This window comes from Pelobates fuscus, chromosome 5 (genome assembly GCF_036172605.1).
Source record: "Pelobates fuscus isolate aPelFus1 chromosome 5, aPelFus1.pri, whole genome shotgun sequence".
Taxonomy (NCBI): domain Eukaryota; kingdom Metazoa; phylum Chordata; class Amphibia; order Anura; family Pelobatidae; genus Pelobates; species Pelobates fuscus.
Genome location: NC_086321.1, coordinates 250130653 through 250155568, shown reverse-complemented (window position 1 = coordinate 250155568; position 24916 = coordinate 250130653). Strand labels below are relative to the sequence as shown.

Here is a 24916-nt window from a genome sequence, read left to right as displayed (position 1 = left end):
TGGTCCTTAACGTACAAACATCGCAAAAACAGGCCGGTCCTGAAGGGGTTAAAGGGGTTAGAAAAAAATATATAAAACATAAATAAAGCTATCTGGGCTAGGCAATGCTGTAAAACTACCTTCGTATTTTGGTATGAATTAATCTGTGGACTGTGCACAAGTGTAAAAAGATGCTATATCTCCATGTTATGTACTGATGTCACTTGTAACAATAATAAATAGAGCAGGGATTGGCACACAGCAGGTAGCAGGGATTGGCACACAGCAGGTAGCAGGGATTGGCACACAGCAGGTAGCAGGGATTGGCACACAGCAAGCTCTACCACACCGAGACTAATGTTAGTGGAAGGGGTGGGGAGACAGTAACTGCTGACTGGAGAGAAGCCAGTCTAGTGACGTCACGAGCTGCCTCAGCTTTTGTCTCGTCATGCCTTTCCTTCAGGCCTTGCTGCCTCACTGTAGTAAACAGTGGCCGCTCGGTCCCGCCCACTGCCGAGCCGGCGCGTGCGCAGTGTCGTTGGTGCGGCGCACGCGCAGTATCCGTCCCGTGCGCCTCGCAGTGAGCGGAGTCATGATGGCGGCGGACAGGCCGTGCTAATGAGACAGCGAAATAACCGCCGCGGAAATAGACACCAGATCAGCGGACACACACAGACACTGAACACACGGTAGACGCAGCGGAGGCTCCCTCCTCCTCTCAGCGGGCAGAGCCAGCGGCCGGTGTGGAAGGACAGGACAAGGGGGAGAGAGAGAGAGCGGCGCCACCCCTACTACTGAACAGCTGCAGAGGAGTTTATCCAGGCCCGAGCTCGGTGACACCGGAGAACACGGAGCAGTGACGGAGTGGGAAGGACGCAGCCAGCAGCCGCCATGCAGATCACCCTGAAAACCCTGCAGCAGCAGACTTTCAAGATCGACATTGACTGCGAGGAGACAGTAAGAGGCTGATACGGGCCGGGGGGTGGCGGTACACCGAGAAGACACTCGTTTCGAGTGAGATAAATGTAACCGTGAAAGGGCATTGACACAGCCGCTGTTTGACCTTCCCCCCACCTCAAAACCTCCGCCTATAACGGCTACAGAACGCCGCCAGCCCCGCCGGCAGCACGAGGGTTAAACTGTGCGCGGAGAGGGGGCGTGGCGAGCTCGTGCGAGTCGGCCAGATCCGGGCATGCCGTGCGCGAATCACATGGTGATTGGCTGGCTGCCTGAGGCGGCGCCGCCGTGGGAGAGAGGGCGCGCGCATCTCCTCGTGTTGCTGCGGTTGTGCATGTTAGCAGTTCACCTGGGTTCTATTATACAAGTTACTGAGGAGATTAGAACCGTGTCTAAAATGGTCACTGTAGGCACCAAAACAACTTTAGCTTGGTGAAGGAGTTTTTGTGTTGAGATCATGCCCCTGCAGTCTCTCTGCCATTTAGGAGTTAAATCACTTTGTTTATACAGCCCTAGTCGCACCTCCTGCATATGACTTAAATAGCCCTAAGTGTGTTTTTATAGAACACAGAATGTTCCCCATTATGTTAATTACACATTTTTGTATGCAATATATGATGTGCTGTCATTGGCCATCTTTCACCAGGAGGATGTTGGCTGTCCTACTAATGATTTACAGTAATTAGTAGTTATATATGTTACAGTTAATATAATCAAACTACAGGAACTTTAGCTGGCAATGCCTAACATTACAGATTGAAGATGACTGATTTGAGACTGTAGATGGCAATCAGAAATGGCTAATTTTTTTTTTGTTTAATGAATTCTAGTGAGCGTTTTGCTGGATTACATTTATCTGGTATTGCGTTAAATATTGGGATAATACTGTAGAAGTTGTAATTAATCTTTATATTGATATAAATTATGTAAGTAATATTTAATATGGTGACCCATTCAGTTATTTAAAATCTGTAACCATCTCTCTTATTGGGATTTAACATGCAGTAAATTATATACAACACTTTATTTAGACTCTTTAGTGTCCAAAAGGAGTTATCCTTACACCAGGGAATTCATTGCTGCTATAGTGCATAATGCATTGTTGGCAGTTACCTCTAGCTCAACTAATGTATTTGTGTTAACCATTTGGGATCCAATACAATGGGGTAAATCCTATTTTAGGATTCAGAACCAGGGGTAAAAGCCTGTTGCTTGTTTGGTTTTTCAATGGGATATATTCTTTATGAAAACAATCAAAGACTAGAAAAAATCCCATGCATTTAAAGGATATGTGTGAGACAAATGTGGGCAGAGCTTCTGCCAGCACATCCAACCAACTTTCATCATCGATGTGCAGTAGATGCCTGTGGCATATTGTGCAACCACAAGATTATTTATGGAAGATTTCATATTTTTACAATGTCTTCCATAGACCTTTTTATGTACTCTTTTAGAAACTGCCATGTTTACATTGCATAGTCAAATCCACCTTTTCGTGACCTTAGATGCTGGAATGTCTGAGAAACTGATTCTATTTTTTATATATTTTTGTCAAAACGTGGGGAGGGGGGGGACTACTCTACATAAGGACACGCACCCTGTAGCATTAATAATTCAGGTTTGATTTTCGAACGCTATAGTGTTCCTTTAACCAGTATTTTATAGTACTGCTGCTTAGATGACTGTGTAAAAGCATATGCAAGATGTACAACTTTTTGTCCTGCATTGAAAAATTAGTAGCTCCCTCTGCTTTAATAGTAGGGAAATAATATACAGACATCAAATTCTGAAGTTATACAGCATGCTTTATTATTAAATATCATATTTGTTCTTGCGAAAATGATTTAACAATAAGTACTTACTTTGCTGCAGGTTTACCCCAGTAACTATATGAGTTAAAGCAGGGCTCCACAAATCCCAATGTGGGCGGCGAGGGAGCTGTAATCTTGCTCTGCTCCCTCGTGTGCCTTGCAGTTATGCCAGAAGCATGATATGACCTGACATCGCTAAACGACTCAGAGGAGCAGAGCAAGAATAGCTTGAAGATTTCAGGATCAAAGCAGCCACACTGGACCCTATAGAAAGGACCTATTCCAGCTATCCCAGCAAGGTGGGGAGGCTGGGTTGACTTGATTAAAAAAATATAATTTGTGAGTGTTTGTCTCTGTGTGTGACCGCCCCCTCCTCCGTTTGCATTGGAAAGCTTTTTTCCCCCCACCCTGTGCCAGTCTTGCCACAGCAGGCCCTGCCTCCATGGCTGATATAATTCATCTTGATGATCTTCGCCAATTCAATGCTTTCCCATAGGAAGCTATTGCTGATGTGCGGCAAAACGCCATGCTGAAGAAAAAACAAAAACAAAAGATTTGCCCTGAATTAACTTATATTTGAACATATAGGATGTAAAACGCCATGCTGTGCTAATCTGCATCTTTTCATAGAGATGCATTGAATCAATGCATCTATATGGGGAATGTTTAGTACCTCCATGCAGTGCTTGGAGACGCTGAACGTAGGTGTTGCACACTGTACAGCACTAGACTAGAAAAATCCTCTAGTCGTTCTCTGAAAAGGCAGTGATAACAGTGAAAAGCCTGCAGGGGCAGGCTATAAACACCAGAACTACTGCAATAAGCTGCTGTAGCTCTGGTGACTATAATGTCCCTTTAATATTTTGTATTTTTGTTGTTGAAAATTAAAGCTTTGTTAGCTTTCAAAAAAAGCTGGCTCCTAGATGCAACGCAAATTTTTTTTCAAGCCATGTGCTAAATAACATTTGGACATCAAAGTACTGTATCTTAAATAGAAAACTATCTCCATCATGCCAACGGGCCCTCCCACTTTGTGCCTTCAATACAGGCTCAGTAAGAGCCGAATGATTTCTGTTGCTCTCAGCCAATGAGCCATCCCCTAACAGAAGCTTATAGCTCCTCACTCCTGTGTGGAGCGGCTCCCAGCAGACCCCAGGAAAGATCGTTCTAAAACAGTGTGACTACTTACAATTAAAGGGGCACCAAGGCATTCTTTAGTGGTTATGATACTGGAAGTCCTCTGGCATCCCCTCCATTGCAAGTATCCAGACCGGTGGGGGGCTCTTCTGGCACCATAACCACTACAACATGCTTGGGTTGTTCCTATAGTTTGAAAAACTAATTTTATTAAGAACAGTGTTTTGTTGTGTTATCTCAATAAAACTTGCTCCGTTTATTCAGATGTGCTCCTCAAGACATAAACTAAACATTGGTTTACAAATATTGTGCATTTAAAAAAAAAATGTCTTCATTAACAGAAACCTACTGTTCACCATTTTATTTTTTTCGCCTCAACTTGGCATCAGTTTAGGAAATCTTTCCAGAAGGATAACAAGGGAGAAATTTTACAAAATCTCTTCCTCCTCTGTGCAACTGGCAGTTGAAGCTACTAGAAGCCACTTTATGGTTGTGCTTTTTATTTTTTATAGTTTCAAAAGTTAAAATGTGTATTGGTAAGGTACACTCCGGTACCCATATAGGCAAGAAAATCAAATTGTATCAAAATTTAGGTAGTCATGGAATTAAGTGAGATAAAGAGAGAAATGTGACATGCAGGTCTTTTATTTTTTTTTTTTTTTTTAGTGGTCTAGTTTTCATAAAATTACATAAGGTAAAAAAAAGTTTACTAGCCCTGACAAATCTTGACAAAAGGCAGAGCTGTTACCAACAAGATTTGTCATTTCCACCAGCTGTCACTAGTGACAGCTGTAAAGAAATATATAGACCCCTTTGTATTTTCACGGGTTCAAGGCAGATGAAGTAGCAGGAGCTGAAGAGGACCTGCAGGAAGACTATGGTGGCCACTGCGAGAAACAGATTCAGGTAAGTAAAATTCACTACCCCTGCATTCCGTGGACCAGTCACCATTGTGGATCTATGCAAAATATGCAAGATCCAGGATAAAGGAAGAAAAAAAAAAATTACAGGTCCACTCAGGATTTGACAAATTTGCTGTGCGTCTAGGAGCCAGCTAAAAAAGTTAGGAGCCAGTTTTTGTTTTTCTTCTTCAAGTTACATAGCTTTATTTTCAACGATAAAAATACAATTCTTATAGAGACACTATAGTCACCAGGACCACTACAGCTTAATGTAGGTTCTGGTATCTATAGCCTGTCCCTACAGGCCTTTTAATGTAAACACTGCATTTTCAGAGAAAAGGCAGTGTTTACATTTCTTCTTAGTGACACCTGTAGTGGCAGTCACTCAGACGGCCAGTAGTGGTGCTTCCTGTGTGCAGCACCTATCTTCAGAGTCTCCACGCTCTGCATGGAGGCGCTGAAGTTCTCCATAGAGATGCATTAATTATACGAGATGCTTATCGGTGCAGCGCGTTCGCAATAGCCTCCCAATACTTTCCTATGTGAGGGGAAAGCAGCACGGAGTGAGGGGGAAAAAAAAGGTGAGTAAAAACACCATTCTGTTGCGAACGGAGGGGGGTTGGTCACCTAAACACACACACACCATGACAGAAAGACATACACAGACACCATGACTGACAAGCAGACAAACACATGACAAACTGACAGACGTACACATTATGTTTTAATAAAAATCTGGTTACCCTGGAGTCCGGTGGCCGGCAGGCTGGGGGACTGAAGGCGGGAAGCATGCTGAGGGGCCTTGGAGACGGGCGGCAGGTTTCGCGTATCGAGGGAGCTGAGCGGGGACATCACTCAGCGGCATAACTAAGCGGTGTGCAAGGGAGCAGAGCAGGGACTCCACAGCCTGCTGTCTGCCTCCTAAATAACGGGCCACATATCCCAGACGCCAAGGCAAATTTCCTAGGTGCCATGGCGCCTGGGTTTTGTCGAGCCCTGGGTCCACTTTAAGATGCTTCATGCAAGTACAAGGTCTTTTGAGCTCATTTTGGCCTGTAAGAACCTCTGATCTTCTCTTACTGGCAGTGAAGACACATTCTTGACTCCATGCTCTTGTCACTCATGGGGGGCCATTTTCTGTGGAATTTTGACTCCTGGAGTTGAGTAGTGTAATATGCTAACTGGGTATATACAGTGTGTGTGAATCTACACTGATCAGCCACAACATTAAAAACACTGACAAGTGAAGTGAATAACATTGATTATATCATTACAATGGCATCTGTTGAGAAGTGAGATTTATTGGGCAGTAAGTAAACAGCCAGCTCTTGAATTTCATGTGTTGGAAGCGGGGAAAATGAGCAAGCGAAAAGTTCTGAATGACTTTGACATAGGCCTGGGTCAAAGCATCTTCAAAATGGCACGTTTTGTGGGGTGTTCCTGGTATGCAGTAGTTAGTACCTTTCAAAAGTAGTGCAAGGAAAGACCACCAGTTAACCAGCGTCCGGGACATGGGCACCCAAGTCTCATTGATGCATGTGGAGAGTGAAGGCTAGCCCGTCTGGTCCGATCACAGAGAAGAGCTACTGTAGTTCAGATTCTGAAAAACCTATTGCTGGGCATGGTAGAAAGGTGCCAGAACACACAGTGCATCGCAGTTTGCTTTGTTGCCGCAGACCGGTCAGAGTGCTCATGATGACCCCTGTCCACCACTGAAAACTCCTTCAGTGGGAATGTGAGTGTCAGAACTGGAACATGGATCAGTAGAAAGAGGTTGCCTGGTGTGATGAATCACATTTTTTTTTTTTTTAGATCTGGTGGATGGCCAGGTGCACGTGCATTGTTTACCTGGGGGAAAGAAGTCAGCAGCATGCACTATCTGAAAAAGGCAGACTGGCAGAGTTAGTTTTATTCTCTGGGCAATGTTCTGCTGGAAAACCTTCAGTCCTGTCATTCATGTGGATGTTACCTTGACATGACCACGTACCTAGAGCTTGCTGCTGACTACCTACACCCCTTCTTGGCAATGGTGTTTCCTGGAAGCTGTGGCGTCTTTCAGCAGGATAATGCACCCTGCCACACTTCAAAAACGTGTGAGAGAATGTTCGTGTGTCAAATCAGTGTGTGCCTCTGATTGCAGTTAAACTTATTTTTACTCGCATTTTTCCCCACACCATGTTGCTCTCTCCGCTCTGGGCCCTGCCTCCGTGGCTGAGATAATCCATCTTGATGATCTCAGGCATGCCACTGCTTTTTCATAAGAAAGCATTGAGAGGCTATTGCGCATGTGCGGCAAAATACACATCCTCTTAGAGATTCTTTGAATCAATGCACCCTGTGGTGAACTTTCAGAGATGCTGCGCACTGCAGCACTGGACTAAAAAGCACCTTTTGTGGCCGTCTGAGTGAATGTCACTTGAGATGGTACTAGTCAGCAATGTAAACACTGGCTTTTCAGATTGCCTTTACATTGAAAAGCCTGCAGGGACAGGCTATAGACACTAGAAGCCATTACATTAAGTTTCTTAATGTTCTAGTCACTATAGTGTCCCTTTAAGAATTGTATTTGTCTTGTTGAAAATAAGGCTTTGTTAGTTTAAGGGGGAAAAAAACTAACTTTTTAATCTGGTTCCTAGATTCCAAGCAAATTTGTCAAACCCTGTGCCAAATAACATTAAATAGAAAACTATCTTTACATAGATTTTTCCTCCTAAAACATTTTATTAAGAGAACTTATTTAATTAATTTAAAAAAATGTATTTCATTTCCCACAAAAGTAGTTTTTACTATAACATTTCTAGTGTTTGTAATGTTTAAAGGAATACTCCTAGCACCATAACCATAATCACTCTGTAGTGGTTATGGCACCAGGAGTACCATAGTGAGCTGCCATGTAATGTTTAATACCATTTTGACTTCTTACCTGGGGTCGGCCAAGCAACTCTTCCTCTTGGCCTCCAGGAGTGCCAATTGTTTAGATTGTCATCAGTGTGTATCTGTCATCCCTTTTTAACACCTTAGTGACTGCGAACCTAAAGGGTACGTCAGACAAAAAACGGTCCTTATCGATCGCTGACGTCCCCCGGAGCGATCGCTTCCGGGTTTCCCCACGCGGAGCCCGGCAGTTTAGTGCAGAGCATCGGAAGCCATCCGGCAGGCTTCCGATGCTCTGCCTGTATGCTTAGTGCCTCGAGGGGGATAACATTGTCTGTTTGGTGTATGTATGTGTGGGATTGCGTGCTTGTATGTGGATTGTCAGTGATATTGTGTTTGTTTGGACTGTGTGTGTGTGTGTTTGTATGTGGACTGTTTGAATTATTTGTATGAAGGGGAGGCTTATTTTGCAGCTCTGTGTATTTAGCAGTGTGAGTGGCTTCCATGGGGTCCAGTTAGGACCAGGCTGACGAGTGACGAGGTACAGGTCAAGGGCAAAAGCTGCGATAGCTGCTGTGGGCTGCTCTACTCCAGGGTGGATTCCAGTTCATAAGTGCTTAGAGGTCTGAGATCACTTCCTCTAAATGCTGCAGTGGATAAATTGTAGATTGAGCATCACCTCCTTTTTGCACTAGCAGATATATGAAGTTCCACTGGAACTCCTGATGGGCCAGAGCCTGTTTGGTTCTAGCAATCTCGAGTGCCGTACAAAGGCACCTCGAGTACCATGCATGGCACAAGTGCCATAGGTCCCTACCCCTGGCCTAGACAGTCCCCCCTCTGATTGGTTATGTTGTCTTTGAGAGTGTATGGTAGCCCAGGAATAAGAATTACCCCCATAATGGCATACCATTTGCAAAAGAAGACAACCCAAGGTATTTCAAAAAGGGTATGTTCAGTCTTTTTTTAGTAGCCACTTAGTCACAAACATTGGCCAAAGTTAGTGTTCATAATAGTTTTTTGCGTTTTTAACACACAAACAAATGCTAACTTTGGCCAATGTTTGTGGCTACTAAATAAGACAGGACATACCCCATATTGAATACCCTGGCTTGTCTACTTTTCAAAAATATATGGTTTGATGGGGGTAAATTACATTGGTTGGCTCCAGAAATGTCCCAAATAGGACATGGGTGCATTATGACCAGCTGTGAAAATTCCAAGTTGGAAAACTGGAATGCGCACCCTCCAAATAAGGTCTTTTTGCCCCCAGAGAACCCGACACACCTATACATGGGTGGCATCACTATACTTAGGAGATGTTGCTGAACACATATTGGGGTGTTCTTTGGCAGTAACCCTTAAAGTTCTCTGTACATGTATTCTTAAATTGCTATGTGTGTCAAAAAAATCACTTATTATTATTTTAATTTTTTTTTTAATTTGGCATAGATTGGTAGTAAAATGGTTGCACGAAAATAGTCAAAGTACCCCAAGTTTAATACCTTAGGTTGTCTTCTTTAAGAAAATGTATACATGTGAAGGGTTATGCAGGGATTCCTGACAGATATAAGTGTTACATTTTTAAAACAAAATGGTTTGGAAATAAAGTGCTACTTGTACTTATAGCCCTATAACTTTCCAAAAAAAAAAAAATTTTAACATTGGGTATTTCTAAACTCAGGACCAAATTTAGAAACTATTTAGCATGACTGTTTTTTGGCGGTTGTAGATGCATAACAGATTTTGGGGGTCAAAGTTTGAAAAGGTGTGTGTGTGTTTTGTTTTTGTTTTTTTTTCATCATATTTTATAATTGTTTTTATAGTAAATTGAAAATAATGGTATCTTTAGAAAGATCACTTAATGGCAAGAAAAACGGTATATAATATGTGTGAGTACAGTAAATGAGTAAGAGGAAAATTACAGCTAAACACACACAGCAGAAATGTAAAAACAGCCCTGGTCCCAAACAGTAAAAAAAATGAAGAAGCAGTCTAGTCACTAAGGGATTAAAGGGATTCTTTAGTGTCAGGAATACAAATCTGTATTCCTAACACTCTAGTGTCCTCTAGTCCTCCCTTACCCCCTTCTCCCGTTGCGTGTATATAACCTCTTTATTACTTGCCCGATTCCAGCACAGATGTCCATCGGCACAGACTGCTGCACTGCCTCCTCCAATGTCACCTGATAGGGGGACGTAATGCACCAGAAAATGTGCCTCCCTCTCCCCTGCCGGCTCTGCAGGACCGCAGCCGGCAGGGAAGAAAGAGAGAGTGAGAGGACCCGGGGGAGCTCTAACCTACAGCTCTGCCGGGTTCTCCTCTCGCGAGTTCGGAGCATGGTATGATGCTTTCCTATGGGGAAAATCCTAATGCCTTTTTCCTGGCACTATAGCTTCCTGCAAACACCTTTTTTTTTTTTTTTGTTATTAATATACTCTTCAATAATGTATAATCCAAGATACAGAGAAGAAAAGTAGAAATATTCACTTTAAATGTTTTAATCGCAGCCACCTCCTTCCTTCCTTCCTTTTTTTTTTTTTTCTTTCTGGTCTTCAGAAGTCTGGTGGCTTCATCTGCCAGTATCCATAAACTGTATTGTAATCTCATGCATACATAGCAGATAAAATCAAGTATGTATACCTAAAATTGTTTTTCATTGGCATTTGAAATACTATAGGCATCTTTTGCATATCATGCGCAAAAATGCCTGTTCCTATCAGTCATTGGTTAACTGGAAATATAAATGCCGTGGTGGAACTGATTGATGCTTTGCCATGTTTTGCCCAAAAAATGTTTTGACCTTAATACAAAGTAGTACTTTATCTTATATTTTCTGATTGGAATTCTAGTGCAGTCTTTGACTATGAAAAACTTGACTGACCGTCTTCCATTTTTAATGGAACCTTGCAGCCTTTTTAACCTCATTTAGTTTTGTTTTTTTTTCTTTTTGCTCTTTTTGCACATATGGCATTGCATTCCATTTTTCTCCCTTTTTTTTGTGTGTGGCAATTTAACGGTCACTCTAAAGTAATCTGCATAATGTATAGAGTTTGTAGGTGTAGGTTATTTCATAAAGTAAAGACCATAAATCTTTGGTCACTGTTTGTGGTAAAGGTTTTAAAGCCATGGGGCCACTACCTCTCTTACCCAAATGATGACCATTATAATGAAGAGATATGTGACATGGCAAACCTGGATGTGTCATATCATGCTCACAACTGATGTGTTTGTGCATTTCACAAGCATTTTCATGTGATTAGAAATCCCTTCTTTTGGTTTGGAAACACCAGTCGTGATTTCTTATATTGTAACCCAAGGAAATTGTGTGTAAAGGTGTTTTTTTTTTTTTTTTTTTATAATTATGTTTTTATATAGTTTTGTTTAAATGAGTGATTTAGGTGGTGTATCATATTTAAATATATTTATTTTTTTAGGTCAAGGCATTAAAAGAAAAGATTGAACAGGAAAAAGGAAAGGATGCATTTCCAGTTGTAGGCCAAAAGTTAATTTATGCAGGTAAATAAATTCTGTCAATCTGTCAATTTAATGAAATGTGTGTGACTTTCTGCCATGTTTTATACATTGTTTTGAGATTGTATATTTAGCTTTAACTCCTTAAGGACCAAGCTTCATTTGTCTGCTTTTCACTTAAAGGGAAACTCCAGTGCCAGAAAAACGATCCGTTTTTCTGGCACTGGAGGGTCCCTCTCCCTCCCACCCACCAATCCCCGGTTACTGAAGGGGTGAAAACCCCTTCAGTCACTTACCTGGGACAGCGGCGATGTCCCTCGCCGCTGTCTCCGCCTCCGCGATGCTCCTCCTAGTTATTACGTCGGCCGGTGGGCGAGACTAATCTCGCTCACCGGCCGAGGAGACCTAATGCGCATGCGCGGAAATGCCGCGCATGCGCATTACGTCTCCCCATAGGAAAGCATTGAAAAATCATTTCAATGCTTTCCAATGGGGTTTTGAGCGACGCTGGAGGTCCTCACACAGCGTGAGGACGTCCAGCGACGCTCTAGCACAGGGAACCCAGGAAGTGACCTCTAGTGGCTGTCTAATAGACAGCCACTAGAGGTGGAGTTAACCCTGCAATGTAAATATTGCAGTTTATGAAAAACTGCAATATTTACAGTTGCAGGGTTAAGGGTAGTGGGAGTTGGCACCCAGACCACTCCAATGAGCAGAAGTGGTCTGAGTGCCTGGAGTGTCCCTTTAAGGACCACAGCTATCTTTGCTGTATTGTGTCCAACCGCGATTTCCTTCTTTCTGATTTATTGACAACAAAACACCAAAAAAATGGCAATCTACAATACAGAAATAATAGAGAAGGACATAGCGCAATACTGTTGCAAAATAATATAATTGTGGTTTAAATGATTGCACTCACAAAAACAGTTTGATTGAAGGCACATCAAATATACTGCTGTGAAGAATTCAGGACTTGTGGACCATCAGAATCATGCATAGGAAGAAATAAATAAATAATAGTGCAGAGTATCCAAGTAAAAAAGACACACTTTATTCACAAATGCACTTACAGAATTGCAGTGTCAAGTAGGCACATCAAGGTTCAGATGGAATGGTACATCCCAGTGGAAAAATCCAGAGGAGCAGAAAAACCAGATGCATAAATAAAATCAACAATATAATAAAAAGTGTTAAAACAAAAAACTTTAGTGCTAGAGTTTTTTGTTTTAACACTTTTTATTATATTGTTGATATAATATATATATTATATAGTGTTGTTTTTTTAATGCAAAAAAAAGCTTACATTTGATGTCCTGTTTGATGTCCTGTGAAGCTACAGTGCCATATAAGAGACCTTGTCATTTTAGTAAATAAAGTTTGAATTTTTATAGATGGATGTGATGGTCGATGTCTCATTGTGGGGCAAAATAACAGTTTGACTGTTCAAAATATCCTTCAAAGGTCTACCACTTGTGAAAGTAGACACTCCAGAGTATCTCATATGTTGTATATTTGTGTCTTGGTGTGCGCACATGTTTACACCAGTTTGTGATCATTTTTTACATACTCATTACAATTTAACTGCCCATTTCTCAAATCACGAGTTATGTTTCTATCCTACAAGCAGCTTTACTTGTACATTAAGTATTTTTTAGATATAGTTAAAATTAAATTATTTTCTTGTTACCAGCTCGGAACTGGCTGGTTTGTAAATGCTAAGAAGCCTCCTCACTTTGTGTCAGTCCTGTTGCAGCTTCTTGCCACCTGTCCGAAAATGTTGAGTGATTTTTGTCAATTATATGTGCAAAAAAGTGGTTTACTAAATGATACATACCAACACCACCATGCGCACACAATACAACATTGTTCATACACAGACCACTTTCACAGACAAAGTATGATACACAGCTCACATACATACATAATACACACAAACTGCTCACTTACATATGCACAAATCTTAAAAAGCATCCATACATAAAATAAGATTACAACAACATACACGTTAATCTGAACAAAAATAAAGAAAATCTGGCACACCAAGTGACTAAAGTTGTTGTCACCGTGCTGTTAAAAGGTTGCCTAGCACAACATGCAGATTACAAATTAAACAATTGGCAAATAAAGGTTGGATATTAATTTTAAGTGACAGAATCCCTTGCTATCCCCTTCACTACCTAGCACATTTTGATTTCAGAAATATTAGCATAACATTTACTTGAAGAGTGGAGTGCATCGTTATCAATTAGACATATTGGAACACCGCAATTGTGTTTATAAATTGCTTAGTTGACAAACTTAAAAGTTAAAGGTATGTAATTGTATGCGGTTTTTCACTTATTTTTTCATTCTCGATAAAAAAAATATTTGGGAAATTAAAAATGTTATCTTGCAGTATTTCACACAGGGTCTGAAATGTAGTAGCAGAAATGCATGTTGTCTCTCAAACAGTAATTTGCTAGCATAATGTATAGATAAAATCTTAAGCTTAAAGGGGCACTATAGTCACCAAAAAAACTTTTGCAGTTTTTGTGTATAGATCATGCCTCTCAATTCTCTGCCAATTAGGGTTTAAATAACTTTTGCTTCTGTTTATACAGCCCTAGCCACACATCCCCTGGCTATGACCGACACAGCCTGTATGAAAACAAATTGGTTCCATTTTCAATCAGATGTTACTTAATTTAAAAGTTTTATCTCCTGATATGTAATTTGAACTTGAATTACATACAGGAGTCTCCTGCAAGGTCTAGCAAGCTATTAACAGAGCAGGAGTTAAGGAATTCTAAATGAAACATAATTTGCAATAAAGGAAGTAGAAACATTAGATGACTTTACAGGAACTGTTTTGGAAGGCTGTGTAAGTCACATACAGAAAGGTGTGCATGATCAAAGTGAATTAACTCCTAAATGGCAGTGGATCGAGCAATTAGACTGCAGGAGGATGCTCTATACACCAAAATTGCTCTATTAAGCCAAAGTTGTTTTGGTGACAATAGAGTCCCTTTAATATTATGAGTATAAGTTGTTTGGGGCATGACAGGTGCCCTTTAAAACAGGGTTTCTCCTCAATTGTCAGTCAGTTCTCAGCATAGATCTCGATGATGACAATTGAATAACGGGAGAGCATGTAATATTGTTGTCTCCGTAACTGCTCTAACAAGCTCAGTTCATAGTAATACCTTCTTATTGAACTATTGTGTCTCCTTAGACCACTTGTTTTTTTTTGTTTTGTTTTTTTTCTTGTGCATTATAAATTGACGAAATGTAACTAACTTTTTTTGATAACTTTGCAGGTAAAATTCTAAATGATGAAACAGCCCTCAAAGAATACAAAATCGATGAGAAGAACTTTGTAGTGGTTATGGTGACAAAAGTGAGTTTCTGTTGTTTAACAGTATTTCCATAGTTGAGTTTACTCTTTAAATACTCATCCACTCATTTAGAGTGTATTTCAAACCCATTTGAATGTTTCACAAGTGTTTAGAACCAGTTTTACTTGGCTTTATTCACAGAGCTGACAATCTAGGAAACTGTGGTGCAAGGTGAATATACGAGTCAGTAAGAATTGTCTGGAGTTATTTTTAGTTAAGATGTATTAAAACACAAATCTAAAAATTGTCTTTGATGTAATGCTTATGCAATACACATGCATAGGTGTGGGTTGTTTTCATTGGGACAACTGTGGTAGCCCAATCTGTGTCCTGACACACACAATTGTCTGCATTTGTGTGTGTCCTGAAACACAAATGCATGAGTGTATTTGCAATATCTGTGTGTGTAAATGCAGAGGTGTAATTGAGGCGAGGCTCAGTGTGTATGTGTGATTGGCTAGTCTTTTGAAAGTATATTTGCATGCCCATTCTTCATAGCCTATAGCATATTCCCCATTTCCACATCCTCCCATAGCCAGAAGTCAATTATCCACCCTCTCCCACAGACATCCTATATTCATGCTCTCCCACCCTCATAGTCGGTAAGTTCAACTTCCCACAACCAGTTTTTATACTCCCGCCAATAAGCCTACTCCCAGCCCCACATGACCAGCAAGCCCAGTTATGTTCCCCATTGTACAGCGCTACGGAATTTGTTGGCGCTATATAAATAATAAAATAATAATAATAATATCTGCAGAGTCCACAGCAGGATTCAGCAAAGTTCGGTTTGTCTCTCAAGCCACACAGAGCTTCAGTGTGTGTGTGTGTGTGTGTGTGTCTAGTCCTCCCTGCTGCAAATGATCGCGGCATCAGCACCTGTGAATCCAGTGCCAATGTTATGATCTACTTGTCCATAGCAGAGCTAATAAAAAAAAAAACGTCCTTTCTGGGGCACAGATCATCATGTCTCGTGCATTCGTAGATGGGAATTACACATGTGACATGTAGATTAAGCATTGTGTACTTATTTGTTGCACCCGTTTTCAATTTCGACCTAATGTTTGTTAATTGAAAAAAAAAAATGGATATTAAAGCGGCACTGTCATGCCGAATCCAGTTTTTTTTTTTTACCCCCCTCCCGCCTCCACTACATCCAATTGACCCATTAGTCACCCCCAAATATCCCTAAGCCCCCCAGATGACCTCTTTTTTAAATCTGTATCTTCTGCCCCGATCTATATTCATGGCGCCGCCATCTTTGTGTGGGTAGGTGAAGTCCCTGTGGGACACGTCATCTGCCCACACTAGATAGACTGTGAGATTCCCGCACATGCCCAGTGAAACACCTGGACATGTGAATGGGAATTTCATCCATTCATTAATCAGACAGACGAATGAATAGAAAAAATCAGACGAACAAACTAACACAAGTATCAGTGTTCGTTTGTGCGTTCGGTTTATTACAAGGAGGGAGCTACCGGCTTGCAGCTCCCTCCTTGTAATATGTAAAGATAGAAGCGGCAGGGAGCAGTGCTCCCCGCCACTTCATAAGCCCGCCATGTCCCCCCCTCACTCTATGGGGGTCAATATGACCCCCATAATAGCACAAGGGAGATTAAAATCTCCCGAATGCCCCTACTCGCTATACCGCGAGTAGGGGCATGTCTACTAAACAGTGAGCAGCCTGTGGCTGCTCACCGTTGAAAAAAAAATTACATAAATTACAATAAGGGGGGGCAGACCTATTGTCCTCGCCCCCCACCCTGAGCGGCGGGTGGGGGCCATGAAGATAATGAGGGGGGGACCTACTGTCCCCCCCCACCCCTGTGCAGTGGGTGGGGGCCCTAAATAAAAAGGGGGGGGCCTACTGACATCCCCCCCCCCGGCCCCCACCCCTGTGCGGTGGATGGGGGCTTTCTAAGCCTTCCCCCGCCCTGCGTAGCTTAGTCTGCGCGGAGCCCTCCATGGGTGAAGATGGATAATTTTTTTGCGCTCAGGTTTTTTCTTTTTTGTGGTTTTTTTTTTTTTTTTTGGCGCTCGGGTTTTTTATTTTATTTTAAGTTCGACGGGTATGATGGCTTTTTATTTGGCCTTTTTTGTGGGCTGAAAAATTAAGAATTTAGAAAAAAGAAGACATCAAATGGTAAGTTTAATTTTTTTTTTTACAGGTTAGTTATTTTATTCCCCCCTCACTATTTTTAGGGTGAGGGGGGTAGGTAGGGGATAGTTTGTTTTGGGTGTGGGGGGGGTGGGGTGATTTTCATTTAGTGGCGGGGGGGGGGACAGTAGTTCTCTCTCCCCCCCTTGTTCTTTTTTTAGGGCCCCCACCCACCGCTCAGGGGTGGGGGCTGGGGGGGGAGGGGGGGGACAGTAGGGCCCCCCCCACCATTCTTATCTAGGGCCCCCACCCACCGCTCAGGGGTGGGGGCCAGGGGGAGGACGGTAGGTCCCCCCCCCTCCATTCCTATCTAGGGCCCCCACCCACCGCTCAGGGGTGGGGGCCGGGGGGAGGACAGTAGGTGTCCCCCCCCTCTTTATTTAGGGCCCCCACCCACCGCTCAGGGGTGGGGGGAGGACAGTAGGTCCTGTCCCCCCCCCCCTTATTGTTTTTTTTTTAGGGCGCCCTCCCTCCGCTCAGGGGTGGGGGCCGGGGGGGAGGACGGTAGCCCCCCCTCCCCCATTCTTATCTAGGGCCCCCAACCACTGCTCAGGGGTGGGGGCCGGGGGGGGAGGACAGTAGGTCCCCCCCCCCATATCTTTATTTAGGGCCCTCACCAGCCGCGCAAGGGGGGGAGGTTATTAGTTTTTTTACAGAGAGCAGCCACAGGCTGCTTACTAGACATGCCCCTACTCGCGGTATAGCGAGTAGGGGCATATTATTTACTAATACTAAGTAATCTTTACTTAGTATTAGTAAATGTGGCTGAAAGACCAATTTAGGTCTTTCAGCCTTTTAGTAGATAACTCCCTAATTCCCACGGTATTAGGGAGTTATCTACTAAGCGGCTGCAAGATGCAGCCGCGGCAATGAATAGCATTGGAGTTTCATTCATTAGAAGGAAATTGCGATCTGAACAAAGTGCCGAATTGCGTTCTAAAAGAAACGAACATACTGTTCACATTCAGTTAGAACGCAATTCGGCAGTTTCATCTAAAATGACAGGAAGCATCGTGGGAACACTGAGGAAAGGTGAGAATTATGGGAAAATTTCTCTGACCAGCGGAAATGATGCACACTTTGCTCCTCCGCTGGTCAGAGCTGGTCAAGCGGAGGAATCCTCCATAAGGCAAAGAGTCCCTGCTTTGTCTTATGATTTTAAAGAAAACTAAAGAAGACGGGAAGAAAAGAATAACAGATCCTGAGAGAGGGGGAGAAGAGGAAGAGATTGAGGAAAGGTAAGTTCGGCATGACAGTGCCGCTTTAAAGCTCCATCAGCCACTATAAAAAGATTGTTTAGAGAATTAAAGGAACACCGCATGCAATATGACAACTTTATCTTATAGAAGGTTTTATAGTGCCATAAATATGCCCCCTTTGCCAAAGTGTTCCTTTAATAGTTCTGACATATGTGATTAAAGGAACTCTTCAAGCACCATGACCACTTGAGCACTGTCTTTCTTTAATCATAACTAGTCAGGCCGGTTTTAGGAGTTCCAGTTAGCTCCTCCTGGCCTGTTTGTTGGCAGTCAGCAGATCTCTCTCAGCCAATGAGAAGCCAAAAATTATCTTGCTCCCCTATGCTCAATTATTAAATAACACTGGCAATGTTTTTATAGTGCCATCATTTTAAAATTAACTTTAGTGAATAACACTGCATATTTTTGTAAAGTTCCTCATTTAAAGGACCACTATAGGCACCCAGACCACTTCAGCTCAATGAAGTGGTCTGGGTGCCAGGTCCCTCTAGTTTTAACCCTGCAACTGAAAACATAGCCGTTTAAGAAAAACTGCTATTTTTCACTGAGGGTTGATCCAGCCTCTAGTGGCTGTCTCACTGACAGCCGCTATAGGTGCTTCCACGATTCTCACTGTGAAAATTACAGTGAGAAGACGCTGGACGCCCATGGGAAAGCATTGCGCAATACTTAACTATGGGTGGTTTGAATGCGCGCGGGGCTCTTGCCGCACATTCGGGTCGGACGTCGGCAGGGGGTGGAGAATTCCCCATCAAAGAGGGAGCCTGGTGCTGCAGAAAGGGAAGTGGCTGAAGGGGGCCCTGAGGGTGGGGGGGGACCTAATGACCATATAGTGCCAGGAAAACAAGTACTAACTCAGGAGAATGAAAATTACACATGAATGTCTTCAGAACAACTTCAAATAGGTTTTCTGACATGCTCACATATATCCCACATACTTCACTTACTTTGTGACATTTTGAAAGTTGAAATTAACTATTCAAGTTAAACTGTTCACTACAAATGTTTGTGAACTATTATCTAGTAAATTGTTTCCCTTTTTTTTCTTCTTATATACTTCACTATATTGTAATACTCATATTCATCTTTAGATAAATGCACACCTGGGACATGTAGTTCCGGGCTCAAGCAGGAAGATGTTAAAAAAAAAAAAAAATTTTTTTAAATAATTTACCTTGAGTCCTGCAGCAGGCAAGTGGATAGGCTGCCTGTGGAGGACAGGTCTGTGGGAGCGTGAGGTTTGCAGCTGTAGCAGGCGTAGACTTAAAGGCTCCCTTGTAGTTCCAGCATGCTCTAGTGAGTCAGAGCGCAGCTGCTGCAATTCCCAGCACGCACTCTGTTTCACTAAATGCTGGATTATGGTGGAGCGATTACTCAGAACTGCAGACCTTCACGTTCCAACAGTGGAACCACCAGGGGACCAGCCCTGGACAAACAGTGAGGGAGAAGTGGACCACCAGGCATCCAGCGCTGGACCACCAGGACCCCTGCTAAATGCCATAAAGTGGAGGTCACATACTACTTTTGAAAATGAAGAACACATATCACATTGAAATAATCAAATTCTTTATTGAAGCCACATATGGCCCGGTTCGAGGTGAAATGCACAACGTTTCAGCAGTATAGGCCATAATCATGTGCAGCCAAAAGGTTGAATATTTAACTGTGAACCGAGCCAAATGTGGCTTCAATAAAGGATTTTACTATGTGCTTATCTTTGTGTTAGGTCTGTTCTTCATTTTAAAAAGTAGTGTTACCCATATCCTGAGATTGGGAGGCAAAGTATGACTTTTACTATTTCTTTTGAATTCCCATATTTGGAATAATTAAAGTGACGCTATAGGCACCCAGACCACTTCATCTCATGGAAGAGGTCTGTGTGCGGTGTCCCTGTCCCTCTTAGTCTTGCAATGTAGTACTAAGACAGCCTCTAGTTGAAGAAGTCTTTAAAATATTCTTGCTAATTACTTGTTGCTCTCTTTTTAGCCAAAAGCAGCAGCTTGTCCTTCAGCACCATCTCCGGCACCATCTCAGCCGGCCAGCACTGTAACTGCACCTCCTGCATCACCTCCTCGTACATACACACCTATTGCTCGAACCAATGCCCCTGTACCTCTACCCCTCCCTTTTCCTCTACCAAGTATTCCGCCACCACCTGAACTTGCCTCTGAGCCGATGACAACTACGGTTTCTCAGGAAGAGAAGCCCGAAGAAAAGACTGTAACTCCCCCAGAGACAGTGAGCCCTTCGTCAACTGAATGCAGGTAAGTGCATCATGCTTTGAAATACTATTCTAACTATACTGTTATACTAGTTGTACTGTTATACTGTTAAAGGGACCACTATAGTCACCAGAACAACTACAGCTTATGGTATTTGCTCTGGTTAGTATAATCATTCCCTTCAGGCTTTTTGTAGTAATCACTGTCTTTTCAGAGAAAAGACAGTGTTTTCTTTTCAGCCTAGGGATACCTCCACTGGCCACTCCTCATATGACACAATGTGAAGCACTGCCATTCGGTGTCTCCACCCTCTGCATGGAAACACTGAACTTTCCCTTTAGAGATGCATTGATTCAATTCATCTCTATGAGGAGATGCTTATTTGCCAGGGCTCTGTTTGGCTTGTACTGGCTTTGCCCCTGATCTGCCTCCTTGACAGTCTCAGCCAATCCAATGCTTTCCTGTGAGAAAGCATTGTGATTGGCTTTGATAAACACTTTTGATGATGTCAACCAAGCAGGCAGATCAGGGGCGGAGCCAGCAGCAGCACATTGAAGTAAAGGTATGATTTTTACTATATTTAGGAGGGCAAGGGGGGGACCTGGGGGGCGATAATGTTTTTTAACACTATAGGGTCAGGAATACATGATTGTGCCTGACCATATAGTGTTCCTTTAAATACATTTTTTTGTCAATTGTGTCAGACTCAAACATTTGTTAAAGCCACTGTTCTAAACAAAATATGTGAGTAAGGGAACTAGCTCATGTAACTACACATATTCTGCACAATGTGTTGCTGCAAAATACATTGACTAAAGATTTTGAGTGTCAATCTCCATGATGGCTGCTAGGCAATAGATACGTGACTGTATGTAGATGCACCACCACAGATTTGAAGAGTTCAGTAAACCATTTTTAAAAAGGGCAGTCTGAGCACCAAAATATCTACATGCTGTCCCCAAGCCAGGAGTGGCACGTTCAGCTACTTGCACAATAACCACTAAAACAGTGTTTAGGGTTTATGGTACTTAGAGTGCCCCTTTTAAATGTAATATATTTCTAAGAGTGAGCCGGTCACTAGTAAATCTATTTATCTAGATACTATGGCCTGGCAGTGTCACCCGTTAGCTTTCCTAAAAGTGCTTTCAGTTTCTACTGCTGAAATCCAAATCCAAAAAAGCCCAATATGTGGATCACTCTTGCTAAAAACAAATAATTATATCTATGAGATCCACAATAACACAACTGAAAGCCAACGTTTGGATAATTCTTGTAATGACATGTTTATCTATAAGTGGTATATACCAATTTTAGTTGGGTTTTCATTTATAATTGAAAAACATGATCAGTCAGTGGATATCCTATTCTGTTGGCATATTCGAGTGACACTGTAGGCCCTATCGCCATGTACATAGTTACATAGGCTGAAAAGAGACATGCATCCATTAATTTCAGCCTTTCTCACATCTGTTTTTGCTGTTGATCCAAAAGAAGGCAAAAAACCCAGTTTTAAGCGCTTTACAATTTTGCAGCAAATTAGGGGGAAGATCCTTCTTGTCACCAGATTGGAAGTCAGACCTCTCCTTGAATCAAGAAGCGGTTTCCCCGCCTTTTAAAAATATATATCTTTGAATATATTTTTCTAGTTGCTGTTTGAACATCTGTACAGACTATGATAAAAACACCTCTTCAGGCAGAGAATTCCATATCCTGATTGTTCTTGCAATAAAAAAATAAATCCATTCAATTGCCTTTGACTAAATCTCCTTTCTTTCAGTCTAAATGTGTGACCTTGTGCCTTCTATATTCCTCTTTGTTTCCAGGTGATAGTTTGTATTGGCCTTGAATATATTTGTAAAATGCTATGATATCCCCTCTGAGGTGCCGTTTTTCTGAACTAAACAGATTTAAATTTGTTAAAGGGACACTCCAGGCACCCAGACCACTTCTGCTCATTGGAGTGGTCTGGGTGCCAAGTCCCACTACCCTTAACCCTGCAAGTGTAATTATTGCAGTTTTTTTAAACGGCAATAATTACTTTGCAGGGTTAAGTCCTCCCCTAGTGGCTGTCTATTAGACAGCCACTAGAGGGAACTTCCTGCTTAATAGCACAGGTTTTCTGTGCTAGAGCGTCGTTGGACGTCCTCACGCTGTGTGAGGACCTCCAGCGTCGCTCTATTCCCCATAGGGAAGCATTGAAATTCATTTTCAAAGCTTTCCTATGGGGTGCGCTAATGCGCATGCGCGGCATTAGGTCTCCTCGGCCGGTGGGCGAGGTCAGTCTCGCCCACCGGCCGACGTAAGCAGAAGGAGGAGCGGCGGGGGAGGAGGAAGCAGCGACGTGGGACCTGTCGCTGCCTCTGGTAAGTCACTGAAGGGGTTTTCACCCCTTCAGCAACTGGGGATTGTGGGGTGGGAGGGAGAGGGACCCTCCAGTGCCAGGAAAACGGATCGTTTTCCTGGCACTGGAGTTTCCCTTTAACCTTACTTCATAACTAAAATGTTCAATTTCTTTTATTAATTTTGTAGCTCGTCTCTGCACTTTTTCTAGTGCCATGATATCCTTCTTTAGAACACATGCCCAAAATTGCACAGCATATTCATGGTGTGGTCTTACCAGTGATTTATAAAGAGGCAAATTATATTTTCATTCTTAGAATTAATGTCACTTTTTTAATACGGGACAATAGCTTACTGGCCTTAACTGCTAATTGAAATTGTGCGTTGTTGCCTAGTTTGTCTGTAACAATTCCCAAATCCTTCTCATGTGTTATCCCTTTTAAGGGTGTATGTTGCTTGTGCATTCTTTACCCCAACGTGCATTTTTCTACATTCAACAATTTTTCTACAAAACAGCCATTTCAGTGCTCAGTCCCCCAATATATCTAAATTCCCCTGCAGCAAAATAATATCCTGCTCACATTGTATTACTTTGCAGAGTTTTGTGTAATTTACAAACACTGAAACACAAATGTCAATGCCTATTCAAGATAATTTATAAATGTTGAATAGATTCGGTCCCAGAACAGCACCCTGAAGGACACCATTTATACCGCTGGCAGAGGATATTAATTTTCATGTAGCCATACAAATTTATACCAGCAATGGGTGTACTGATAGGCTGAAATGGGTCAGCTGACACCCACAGACATTCAGTACAATTGCTGCCCAGGCTTCCTTATTATCCCAAGCAGTCAGAGATTGTAAATTTGGCATTAAACATTAAATACAGTTTAATGATGACATCAGGGGACTCCAGCACTATGACCACTTCAATAAGATGAGCAGATACTAGTGTCAGGGATAAAAATTATAAGGTTTATAATGTCCTGTTCTTTTAGCATACTTTTAGCATAAAGCTGCTTATACTGAATGAGACATGCTATACTGGCATATAGTTTGACAAGATGGCCTAGAATCTATTGAAACTATTTTTATGCCTTTCACAAGCAGATAGGAAAACTTAAAAATTTAAATGTCTGTATTCTCTCTCTAGTTTATCAACTGATTCTTCTCGGCCATCTCTCTTTGAGGATGCCACAAGCGCACTTGGTAAGCACGATAAAATTGTGGGGCTTTTTTTTTTCAAATGAGCAAACTCATTTGTCTGATGATAAGACTCTTTTAAAATGGACCAGTGTTTCTTAATGATATTTTGTCTACCAAAATACTAATGTCCATTATGAGATGCAAATTTTATCCTAGTGGCCACAAACAAGTTTTGTACTGTCACCTTGACATCATTACTCAACAAAGTGGTCAATCTTTGTATCTCAATAGATTGTTTCTGCAAAAGATCTAATGCACGGGTGAACAAACGTTAATGACATGGGAATCTACTTTATCACAGTCATGTTAGTGAGATCTACTATCTCATAAGCACAGCACAACAACTTCAATCCAAATTAACCTCTATATAACCAGCATTTTTATTTTCCTTGGGAAGGGGCTATGTACTATCTCTAGTTGCCTCGTATGTTAAATGACAAAGCACCTATCACACTGTATCTACTTACAGTAGTCCCCAAAATTTCATTTAGAAATGCATATCTACAATTTAACTTGAATATAAATTGCACAGGTCTTATCTCAGACTTGGGCATTCTCATACACTGATGTGTGCCCCCAGCAGCCTGTACTCTATGCTCAGTATTCATGCATTTTAAGTGTACTTTTTTTTTATTTTTTTATTATAAAACCTTAATTTTTCTATGCTGTTAAGTGACAGGCCAGTCCTATGAAAATATGGTCACTGAGATAATGTCAATGGGATATGAGCGAGAGCAAGTGATTGCAGCACTGAGAGCTAGTTTCAATAACCCAGACAGAGCTGTTGAATACCTTCTGATGGTAAGTTGTGTTTCAAATTATGATTATTTATACAAGCATGTGTGTTTTATCCTTACCAATACACATCTATTTGCCTCTCTGACTCCTATGGTAGCGAGCTGATCTAAAGCATATACTGGAGGAGCAGCGGGATGCTGATGTGGTGACATTGTTGGTACAGTTGTTTGTCCATACTAGCCTGTAAAGTGCTTTACATGAACACATATCCATTACTCCAACACATATTCATGTGCTCTTTGATTCCATGATTTTTAACTGTTTATTATTGAAATACAGATGCTTTCTTGAAGACACACCTCTTCACAAAAGTGTGTGCCATTTCAGACCTCAATGCCCACATTCCTCTAAGTCCACATCTTCTGTCCATACTCCTTTCAGATTCCTGCACTTGTACACTTGTGTATCCATCATCTCTA

General features: G+C 41.9%; 1 protein-coding gene across 2 annotated transcripts in view; it reads left to right on the top strand.

The window, feature by feature from the left end:
- Positions 1-516: 516 nt before the first annotated feature.
- Positions 517-24916, top strand: part of RAD23B (RAD23 homolog B, nucleotide excision repair protein) — a 42381-nt gene continuing 17981 nt past the window's right edge. The window contains exons 1-6 of one of the 2 annotated variants that reach the window (XM_063455201.1): positions 517-936; positions 11098-11179; positions 14431-14510; positions 19915-20192; positions 23647-23702; positions 24379-24500. In XM_063455201.1, the coding sequence (XP_063311271.1) occupies positions 871-936; positions 11098-11179; positions 14431-14510; positions 19915-20192; positions 23647-23702; positions 24379-24500 (684 nt within the window). In that variant the 5' untranslated portion in view covers positions 517-870. Of the gene's footprint in view, positions 937-11097; positions 11180-14430; positions 14511-19914; positions 20193-23646; positions 23703-24372; positions 24501-24916 lie in introns of both variants that reach the window. The other variant, XM_063455200.1, reaches the window with a different exon arrangement.